Here is a 12,222-nt window from a genome sequence, read left to right on the forward strand (position 1 = left end):
ATTCCGGTTCAGTTCGGTTTCTTTACTTCAGTTTCGATTTTTTTTTTCAGTTTCGGTTTTTTGAACCCACCCCTTTCTTTACTTCAATTTCAAATTTTTTTTCAGTTTCAATTTGGTGCTCGGTTCGGTTTTTGGTTTTTTAAACCCGTCCCTAATAAAAACTTTACTCATGTGGAGAAATATAACAACATGCAAATGGTCAGTTTGTTGGAAGTGTAGATGACAGGAAATCAAAGAAAGTGAATCCCACCACCCATCCATTAATCCCACTTGCAATGAATTAATATTAAATAAGCAAGTTGGCTTCCTTCCTTCTTCTTTCCATCTCTCATGTCGGACAAGGATTGTCTGCCCTCCTTGTTCCCATGTCCTTCCATGCCCTTATGTTTGTGTGGTCACGGTTAAGCCACATCAACATTTTATATTACTATTTATTTTTGTTTTATTATCTCTATAAAAAAAAATATAAAATGTTGACGTGGCTTAACCGTGATTACACAAAATAGGAGGGTATGGAAGGGGAATAAGGAGGGTAGACAATCATGGTCCCTCCCATGTCTACCATCCCTCCTACTTGCAATGAAGGCACCGTTTCAAACTTTGTGGAGAAACATTCCCCATGCAATTTTTAGTATATTTTCACAATAATTCTCCAAAATATCATATTTTAGCTTTAAATACAAATAAGTAAAATTGTGCATATTTTAAGTGCAAACAGTAGGTGATTATATTTTTCTTGCATTTGACAAAATTTAATAAAATAGAAGTTGCTTTTAAGAGCTTATGTTTTAGACTGGATGTCATGGCTTAGAGAATATCTTTTTTTCTTAATATTTAAATGCTTGATGCACTTGAAGCATTTGTCAATGAATTCAGCTTTTATATATCAAGTTAATCAAGTCCATCTTTACTTAGTCACTCAATTAATCAAGTTCTTAATTTTCTTTCGTTTCCGATTAATTCACATAGTTTAGGCAAATAACGATAGTACATGGAGCCTTCGATCACTGCTTTCCCTTGAAAGGATGAATTTAACATGATTGAATTATGACTTTCTTACGTATTAAACTGAATTGATTTAAGTATGATTGATTTGAGTATGAATGGTTTTGAAAAAGGAGGGGGATTTTCTTCTCTTCTAATCTCTCTCCCCTTCCCTCCTCTCCTATTTGAACGTTTACGGTTTAGCCATGTTAACATCTTATATTAATTTTTTTTTATAGAGACAATAAGACAAAAAACAATATGTGAAAGGAGGGGAGGGAAAGGGATGAGAATAGAAAGGGAGATAATCATACTCCTTCATAGCCAAATTGATTTAAGTATGATTGATTTGAGCATGAATGGTTTTGAAAACATGGATTCATATAAGATTTAAGGTTTAGGGCCCTTTAATGCTTAGTTAAGGCAATATTCTTCAACTTATTTTCATTGTTATCATCCGTAGTTCAAACTACACATATTTTATTCGAAAACATCTCAGTCCTGTTGATAAAAAGTCAATAACTGAAAGCATTAAGTTGTTAGACACCAAATAATTGTAAGGAAACCACCCACTTTTAGTTTTGGTACATACTATTACATGACAGTCGGATTCACAGAAGCATAAGCAAGCAGCTCCTTATCGCATTCAAATTTGGCCATGTCTTCTTCACTCAAGGTCACCAATGCTTCTATGCCTTCACCATCTCTTGTATCCGTAAACATAGCTACATTCTTCATTGTTATAGTCTGACAAACCCACAACGGCTTTCCCCATCCAAAATTGGCTTCGTAGAACGGAAATCTGCACCAACTGCTGCAGTGGTAGTTGTCTACCCTCTTAATGCGATCCACAAAGTCTTTCATGAATCCACATGCTTCCTCCCCACTTACTCCATTCGCATATTTTTCTTTAAATTCCTCCATCCCTTTCCTCAGTTTAGCAACCACGCTTGGAAAATCAATATCGACAACTTCACTTGCTTCAATTTTTACTACAATCATCCCCACAAGATTTCCCATTAAGTTTTCTGCCAAGGGCCGCTGCACTATTTTCCGTAAGCTGGCATTGGTAGACCACACAGATTGCCTTACAACACCCGAGTTTGATCTCGACGCTGCAGTGGCACACTTCCAAATCAGGGCTGACACTGATTCAATGCGCGTTGGGTTTGGTACGGAGGTACTTACAGCCTTCGACTTAAGAGCAGCAGCCTTTGAGGCCTCAAACACAAATCTTTTGCTTATGCACTTTTCTTCAACGAGCTCCATGGCAGGAGGAGGTGAGTTCAAGAAATCTAGTTGTGGGAAAAGGGAAACTGCAACATCAAATTTAGGAGTAAGTAAAACATGATCAGTACTAACAGTACTGGAAGCAAGGGCAACTGCAGCCCAGCTTTGAATGAATGTGCTGAGCGTATAGCCATCAATGATGATATGTGAACTGCTGACCGCAATCGCCAACCCGCCACATTCAAAGAAGTTGGCCTGGATTAGCAGAAGATGGCCTGTCTCTGCTTGTGAGGATCCTTGACTGGCTGGTAGCAATTGTCTTAGAATCTCAAAATCTGGTTTTTCCAAAATCTTCGACATGGGACAGTTAACGTGAGCCTGAAGAAATGCAACCCCATGGTCATCGCAAGAAATGGAAACATTATATTGGAATGTCCCTGCAAAGGGGTAGAAATGAGTAAGAGCTTCGGATAAGGATGCTTTCAGAATGTTCGATCTTTCATTAACCGAAGAATGGTGATCAATACTATCAACGGCATCACTGTTAATGTTGCTGGGATAGAAGAGAAGTAGTGGGACAAAAACATCTGGAGCAAGTTGATCGAAAACAGAAAGCTGGGTGGTTTTGAGGTGTGAAGGAGTTGGAGAGGATGGTTTAATTGTTTCCTTGTAAATGACTTCAACCTTCATCTCTGAAGCCATCTTTTTCTGTTTTTCTCCTTGATTAACAATCACCCTTTCTTTACGAAGGGAGAATGGGATGAACGGAAACGGAATTCGGGAATCACACTCGGGAATTTTCCGGAATCAGATTCTCTAACAGTTGGTGGTATTTGGATTCCTTGAACTGGTGTCCTCCAGGAATCAGACTTTTCTTCCGAAATTGCCCTCTCGTGTTCTCCAAATCCTCCAGTTTGGGAGGTCGTCGGAGATGGTAGGAGGACCTGTGAATACGGGAGGCGGTTGGAGGATTTGTGAATATGGGAGATTGTGGGGGTTGGGGAAGAAGAGGATATGAAGGGAAAGGGGGCTCTTGGACGACCTGTGAATATGAGAGGCGGTGGGAAGGGCTGGGAAAGAAAAGAGGGAGGCGTGGGAGGGCTGTGAAAGGGGGAGGCGTCGAGGGCTGTGAAGGTTGGGGAAGGAAAATGATTGGACAGGATGAGAGCCTGCGAGGGAGATCGGGAAGAAGATGTAAGGTTGAATTTTACATAAACTATAAAGTATTCAATGTGATAGGAAGGTCTTATTAAAAAGAGGAATGCTATGTTGCTTTTGGCTCATACTTATGAGTGGGCAGCAAGTTTGCATGTGTCACTTTGTGTATTCTACAAGGAAATGGCAGCAGCCATTTGTGACTCGCGTTTTCTTTTAAAACAAGGATATGGACAGTTTAGCAATCAAGCTAGTTCTCATTGAACTAGTAAATATATTATATGGAACCAATATCATTATTATTCCAATTTCCGTTAGTTTAGTAAATATTTTAACAAGAATTTAATTCTGTTTTCTTCATAATCTAATTCATTCTCAATATAATTCTTTATTAATTCAGTTTTTAATTTGATTATGAATTAATAACGAGTCATTAAATCTGTTGTCATCATCACACAATCCAAACAGATCATATCCAATCACTGTCAACTTAGTTGATTGTCAACCACAAAATTAAAAAATGTTATACTAAATACAATATTTAGGGAAAAAAACATGATGTGCTACTTCAGGATTCCACTGTATAAATATCTTTAGTTCCCCGAGTTGAATTCGTTTTAGTTTCTTCCTTTTTATTCAGCAAATTGGTGCGGTTTATTTGTTTATATTTTTGTCTTTTTTCTATATAAACAAATTATATAGAAAAGTCTTATTAAAATGAGGAATGGTATGTTGTGTTTGGCTCATATAATTTGTTTTTATTTTTTTATTTTTTTTTTGTTCTACTATTGGAGTATGAGTATGAGATGGAAGAGTTTTAGGGCCGGCTATCAAGTATTCAATGTGATAGGAAAGTCTTATTAAAAAGAGGAATGCTATATTGTTTTTTGCTCATATATTTATGAGTGGGCAGCAAGTTTGCACGTGTAACTTTATGTATTCTGCAAGAAAATGGCAGCAGTCATTTGTGATTATGTGTTTTCTTTGAGTCTTCGTCCAATAAAAGACTGATGACTGACACAAATAAAGTTGGAAGCAAATCTTGATTTTTTGGTCTTGTTTATTGAGTAGTATTATCTTTTTTTTATTTTTATATTTTTATATTTGAACGATTAAATTATATTAATATTTTATATTAATTCTTTTTAAAAAAAGAAAGATATAATGAAAAGTGTAAAAGAAGATGAGAGGAGAAGATGAAAATAGGAAGATAGATAATCCTAGTCCTGATGTTTGCTACTTTATATCTATTTCAGAAGTTCCTTTGCAGGCTTGCCAATTGGTCAACGTGAAGCTCACCCGAGTTCAGCCATCATAAAGCTTAGCATGTCTAAATTGTTTTTTTTCTCTTATTTTTTCTAGTACTTAAACAAGTTTTAAAATACTAATCCAAAAATGTAATGATAAGCCAAATTTCAAGTAATGAAAAAAAAAAAAAAAAGGAGAATCCTTACGGGGGAATTCAAATGGTGCTTTGATATGAAAAATGAAATTCAACTTGTTGGATCCAAATGAATCTCAGCCTTTGATCTTGGATTGGTGAGCAAGAAAGCATAGAAGTCTAATGACTAGTTTTCATTTAAATGAAAAAACTAGTTAGGTGATGAGTTTTGTCTTATAGCCACATGTAAGGCTTTGATTATTATGTGTTGTAAGGCATAGACTGAATTAACAACTGCAAAAATGTGTTTGTTGTACTGAATTATTTTAGATTGGATTAATTTAAGAATTTAGTTGGACTGTCTTGACTTAGACTAAACAGGATAAGAATAGTAAAATATTTATCTCAGTATCAAACTATGTCCTAAACTAAATATCTCTTTGCTCAAAAAAATAATTTCAATTTTCTTTTATTTTTTACCTCCATTTTGCCTGCACACAGGTGTGGATCTTTCAATGGATCGTGGTGGTCCCAAAACCCTCCAAAATCTCAAAGAAGCACCTGTGTTGACCTTTGAGAACCACTCGACGGTTTGGACAGTTCGTGGTTGTAGAACTCCATGGATTGCAGAGGTTTAACAAAGAAGATGAAGAAGATCTAAATTTTTTTTAATAACTTAATGAAAACGGTGTCGCTTTGAGCTAGACAATTTGAAAAAAAAAGGTAATGCTAGAGAGACTAAATTTGTAGACTAAATTTACAAACCAAATGATTTGTCACCAATAAAAATGAACACATTTATCGACACTTTTGTCATAATTTTTTTTAGTACAACGATATATTTTTACACTAAGTAAGGGGGAGTTCGGCTAAGTCATACAATGGACAACTTAATTTGGTATCAAATTCTCCATCCACGAGATTCGAACCTAAGATCTCTCACTTACAAGTAAAGATGAACACCACCAGACCGTAGTATCGAGTGACAACGCTTTTGTCATAATTTAATCATTAACCCTTGAAAAAAAAAAATCATCTCTAAATCTCTTCCACCAAGGTCATCAAAACAAATTATCCGAACCTTTGAAATTTCATCCAACGGCAAAAAATTATTATAGTTTTTAAGGGATCAAAACAGATAGTCTATTAGATGAAATTTCAAAGGTCCGGATCACTTGATCCGGTGACCTTGGTGAAAGAGATCCATAAATGATATCTTTCTTCAAAAAAAAAAAAAAAAAAAAAACCTCTCTTTTGTTTACAAACCCGAGGCCCAACGACCCTCATTAATTAACGCAAAGCCCTAAATCTATCCATTCAATCCTAACCCAACTAAACCCCACCACCAGTGGTCCACCTATGTCCAGCATCACCTGACTACAATATTGAAATTCAAATAAATTTCAAAGTTGGTCTTATACGTATTAGATGATAATTTTGATATGATTATGTCATATAGTTTATGACTTTTTTTTATATTAATTTGATTAATTCATATGTATATTTTTATGTCTTCGTTAGTCCATGTGATTGTTATTTTGATTAGATAAAACAATTTTATCGTGGATAATTTCGTTCCAAGTCCAAATAGTTGCAGTTTGAATTGGTTTTGGTTTTACTGTTGCAACTGTGTCAATGGATACATCATTTTTCATCATGAATATCATTAATCATTCACTTATTAACAAAAGGACAATATTCAGGGATTTGGATCCTCTCATGAGCTTAGAAATCTAAGCTTCTTAACCAAATCACACGGACTATTAGATTTTGATCCAACGGTTACAAACAAGAGATCATTCTAAAGATTATAATAATTGCAGCCGTTGGATCAAAATGATCCAACGACCCGTGTGATTTGGTCTGGAAGCTCAGATTTCTGAGCTCAGGAGAGGATCCAAATGCAATATTCAGTACTCAATTTACTCACCCTCTTACTCGACCCACTAAGTCACTACACCTGTCTAATAAATTTACACAAACCTACAACCAAACGCCATCTTATTCCCTTTAATCCTATAACCAAACGCCATCATCTTCCTCCCCTTTCTAGGGTTACCATGGCAAATCTGTCATGGTTGTTGTCATCCACTCCTCTAAGCATCTCGCCTCCTCGTCACCAACACATGCTTTATAATCAAGATCATTTGAATCTTTATTGAGAATTAATGATCTTTTGTGCTGTTAAAGTTAAAATTTGACATGTTACCGAAAAAAAAAAGTTAAATTTTGACCGCAACTAAGAGATTTAAGTTTGAAAAATCACATCAAAATGGATGATTACCACAGCTATTTGGTTGGATTTATTGGTTATTATCAGTGTTGCAGAGGTAGGGTGAAGATGAAGAAGAGATATCGGAGGTCTGGGGTTGGCTCGACCATTGGAGGATGGCTTGCAGTGTGGGGGTGTGATCGACGGAGGACAGAGATTGGAGAAGAGATGGGAGTGGGTAGTGGGTGGTGACTGGTGAGGCTCCTTGAAAGTGTGTGGAACATGGAAGGTTTACGTCTAGGAAGAAAAAGATGAGTGTTTGGTTTATGGTTTAAGGTGAAAGGGAGTTTGGTTACCAATATAACAAGTGTGCGGTAGAAGAACGTTTTGCTTGTATTGATGATGAAACTATCATAAAACGTTTTCAAAGTATGAAACCTCGTTGGATACAAACTTAGTATTTGTTGTTTGTATTGTTTTTTGTATCATGATTTAGGGAAAAAAAAGTATTTATTGTTAATGTTTTCAATGTTATTTTAGTATAAGTTTTTGAAAAACTAACCAAAACATCCTCAAATGTTTCATTTTAATCATAAGGACAAAACAATTCAATAATACCCAAAATGGGCATGTAAAAGAAGACAAGGGAGAGAGTATTTTAAGGGAAAGAGCATTTCAGGGATATCACATGCAAAAGTTAGGCACCAGGAGACAAATCATGCAGCAAATTCACATGCAAAAGGAGACAAGCAAATTCACATGCAAACCAAAAATCAAACCATGTTTCAGAAACAGTGCTAACAATTTCAGCAACAGTAGAAGCATAGTGACAAATGACAAGTACCAAAGAGATGTCCACACCATTTATTTATAAATAATTTTAATACCATTGTATCCTGATTCAATCTATATAAGTGAAGTTTCATTCATTGTAAATACATACCTCTCAACATGTCAACACCTAAACACCCTACTCCCACCATATACTCACACCATCTTCATACTCTCAAGCATCCGTAGTCTTCATAACATCTTTGTAAACACTTCCTTGTAAACACTTTCTTGTAAACAACTATCTTTGTAAACATTTCATATATCAATAAAAGTTCAAGTGTACATATTCAAGCAATCTCTAAGTCTTAAGTAAGCTTTCTTTTCTCTCTTTAGTGTGTTTGTTTAATTAGACTTCTAGTCCAAAACAGGGAAACGCTATTGTGGTTATATTATTAAATTGCTAAACTGACAACCATATTTTGTTCTAGCACTCTGTTATAGTTGAATGATTGCCATACAAATAACTGGACATTAACCAGGGTACCTCTGAGTTCAACCGCTAAGGCCTTTATACTTGTACTGTGAGTGGCCGTTATGCTGAAACATGTTGAGTTCCATGTGCAAGGTTTTATGTCTAGTTTTTATAATGACCATCCGACTATTTAACCTGGCATGCTGTGCGAATCTGGTATCAGAGCCAAGTTTATCATTTTAATAATATAATTATAATAGTAAAGTACCTTGAGGACGGAAGTCATTGATACAACTGATATCATATTTGTTTATTGTGTATGAACAACAGATATTATTGTCCTTGTAGACCTTGCCAACCACAACCACCAGGTATTTATTGTCTTAGACACCGAATTATAACTAGCATAAAGAGAAGATTAGCATATATATCCAAAAGAATTATCAGTACTTTGAAGAAGCAAAAGTTTTATCTTGGTTATCTTGAACATCCTTCATTTATTCGTAAATATAATAACACAGAAGTGCAGCATAAAGTTTTAGAAGCAAAAAGAGCAACAGATCAAGTTTTAGAGACCTTGAGAGAAGAAAAAGAGTTTCTAAGAAACCAGTTAGCAGTAACTTTAGAGAAAGGTAGACTGTAGTTTATGATAGATTATCTTAATTTAGAAATTAGTGTACCTCAAAAAAGAAAAATAACCTTAGACCAAAATAGTCTAGTTTGTTATTTTCCATTGAGAAAACATAATCATATTTTGCATAGTGAAGAAAATCCATAAGCCAATAGTATTGTAGATCTTATTATTAGTCAAACAGAAAGCATAAAATTAGAAAATAATAAGCATAATCATTTGTTAAACCAGTTGTTAGAGCATTTTCAGAAAAATTCCATAAAAATAATTAGACAAAATTTAGATTATATTACATCTCAGTTAGGAGATAATAATAAAAATATTCAAAGGTTTCCTAGCAAAAGAGAGATAGAAGAGCTTGTAGATCTCATAGGTAGTAAGCCAAAGAAAGTAGAACTTAGATCATTAGAAATAGTTGAGCAGCTAAAATTAGAAGTTCAAAAAATTCAATTAGTACAAAAAGAGTTAAGTGAACAAGTAGATAAGTTACATAATAAAATAGATAAATTATTAGTTTAATGACTGATTTTAGAACTAGTAGAAAATATATCCAAGCTTTGGAAGAAATTAGAAAGTTAGATAAAGAACCAGTAGGTTTAACAAATTTTTCAACACAAGTAGCTAGTAGCTAGTAGTAATATTCCCATTAGGCAAAATAATTTAATTATTCAATTAGTTTTAAGTTTTGCTGAAAAATTAGATCAAGTTGAAGAACAAATAGCAGAAATAAACCAAGTTTTACATAATGCATCTTCATCACTTCCACCGTAACATCCCACATCGTCCAGGGGAGTGGATCATGTAAGCCTTATATGTATATTCCCATCTTTACCTAGCACGAGGCCTTTTGGGAGCTTACTGGTTTCGGGTTCCATTGGAACTCCGAAGTTAAGCGAGTTCGGGCGAGAGCTTTCCCATGATGGGTGATCCACTGGGAAGTTCTCGTGTGAGTTCCCAGAAACAAAACCATGAGGGCGTGGTCGAGGACCAAAGCGGACAATATCGTGCTACGGAGGAGTCGATCCCGAGATGTGGTGGAGGCTTGGGCCGGGATGTGACAATTTGGTATCAGAGCCAATCCCTGGTCGGAAGTGTGTCGACGAGGACGTCGGGCGGGGGTGGATTGTAACATCCCACATCGCCCAGGGGATTAGATCATGTAAGCTTTATATGTATATTCCCTTCTCTACCTAGCATGAGGCCTTGGCTTCGGGTTCCATCGGAACTCCGAAGTTAAGCGAGTTCGGGTGAGAGTATTCCCATGATGGGTGACCCACTGGGAAGTTATCGTGTCAGTTCCCAGAAACAAAACAGTGATGGCGTGGTCGGGGCCCAAAGCGGACAATATTGTGCTACGGATGAGTCGAGCCCGGGATGTGGTGGGGGCCCAGGCCGGGATGTGACATCCACCATCTTTGCTAGATAAATTAGAAAATTTAACTTTAAGTGCAAATAATAATATCAGAAGACCTAAGCTAAATCCTTTTGATAATAGAAAATGGAACTCTTTAGGAAAAAGGGAAAAGAAGTAGTTAGAGCTGAAGATATTTATCCAAATGAAGAAGAAGAACAAGAATTTATTCGAAGAGGTTTTGAGAGAACACAGAAAAATAAATATAACTTGTATCAATTAGGTTTATTTGAAAACAGAAGTAGAATTGTAAGTAGCATCAATCAACATGAAGTTAGTTGTATTAATAAAGAAGTCACACTTAATCTAATTAGTAAAGAAGCAGTTACTCATTTGAGAAAATCACATTTTAGTCAAATTCATATAGGAACAATATTAATTGGAATAGCAGGATTAACCAGAGCACAAGTGGGCACAAAAACATTAGTATACATATATGATGATAGATGGGATAATCACTAACAAGCAGCAATAGCAACAGCTGAAGTAGACTTAAGTTCAAACTTAGCAGTCATAGGTTGTATTCCAAATTATGTTATGACGATTAATGAATTTAGTAAATATATTAAAGTGAGCATAAGAACAAAAAAATTATAATATGAAAGGAGAGTATAAAAATTTGTGTATTAGCTTAATGTATATAGGTAAAGTGTCTGATAGATATAATCATAAGTTTAATTTAGAGTTTCAAAATTTAGTTCAAACATTTGGTAGTAAACATGTAAATATGATAGAAGCAAAACCCGTAAATAATAGCTTTTTAGAAGGAACTCAGTGGACATTGTCAAATTTACAAGTAGCAACAAATAGACAACCAGATAAAGTACAAATATATGAAACTAGTACAGGTCAAGCAACAATTAGGTTTAGTATTTATAAGCAACTAGAAAAAATAGAATAGGATGAGAATGAGATCGAAAATGAGAGTATACATATGGCTTTTGATAATTTAGATATTAATTTAGTTGAGCAAAATTTTGATCATATTGTAGATAAGCTTATAGAAGATATTGATAATTTAGATGAACAGCAATATTTGGAAAAATATAAGACATATGATTTAGGACTACAGAGAATTTTAGACGAAGAGATGAACAAATTAATCTTAGAAATAGGAGTAGAACATATTTTAGGATCAAAAGAATATAATAATTTATTAGAATTGAAAGCAGAATGTAATCCAGAAGAAGAAAGTAGTACATCAGGAGTAGAAAATCCAGGACACGCAAGTAAAACTGATCAACAATTTTTGAGACCAACAAATGAACAATATAATGAAAAAGAAAAAGTAGATTACATAGAAGAAAGTATGATAAAACCACCTTGAAAAAATAGGATTCCATATTTGAAAGGGTTAGAACAAATTAATATAGCTGGTAATATATTAAATTTAGATAATGTAGATCCACAACGATTGAGAGATGGGAAAAAGGCTGCGTACATGCAACATTAATGTTAGATTTTAGTAATTCACAAAATATGTTAGATTACTTTGAGCATATTTTGGATCGTTTAGTTTTTTATTATTTCCAGTCATGGAAAGTCCAAAATCCAGAATAACATCAGGCAACTAAAACACATTTTAATATTGATGGTTTTGTTACTTTGATTAAACAAGAGTTTTTAGATCATAATAGGTTAGATGACAGAAGCGAACAAGAACATATAAGAGCAGTTAGAAATTTAGAATAATTACAAATTTGTGATTTACAGTATATAATTGAGTATACCACAAATTTCTTTAAATATTTAGGAAGAACAGGTAGAATTAGTGATATTAATTTATTAGATACTTATATGACAAAAATAAAAGGACCAATAGGTGTAAAGATTTGGAATGAATGGCAAAAGCATCCAAAGAAAAATGATATTGCAATAGGACCTAGAATTCAACATGTATATGATATACTTAGACAAGAGTGTAGTCAAATAGAAGCTAAGAGACAAATTAGGAAACAATTTTACATGAGTT

The 12,222-nt window shown here is 34.5% G+C and overlaps 1 protein-coding gene across 1 annotated transcript; it reads right to left on the reverse strand.

Moving 5' to 3' along the window:
* Positions 1-1,413: 1,413 nt before the first annotated feature.
* On the reverse strand, positions 1,414-3,541 carry LOC103409539 (BAHD acyltransferase At5g47980-like). Its single transcript, XM_008348365.4, has one exon. It carries the CDS (start codon positions 2,914-2,916, stop codon positions 1,579-1,581), a length of 1,338 nt encoding a protein of 445 aa, XP_008346587.2. The 5' UTR covers positions 2,917-3,541; the 3' UTR covers positions 1,414-1,578.
* Positions 3,542-12,222: the final 8,681 nt, after the last annotated feature.

Source organism: Malus domestica, chromosome 02, assembly GCF_042453785.1.
Source record: "Malus domestica chromosome 02, GDT2T_hap1".
Classification (NCBI taxonomy): domain Eukaryota; kingdom Viridiplantae; phylum Streptophyta; class Magnoliopsida; order Rosales; family Rosaceae; genus Malus; species Malus domestica.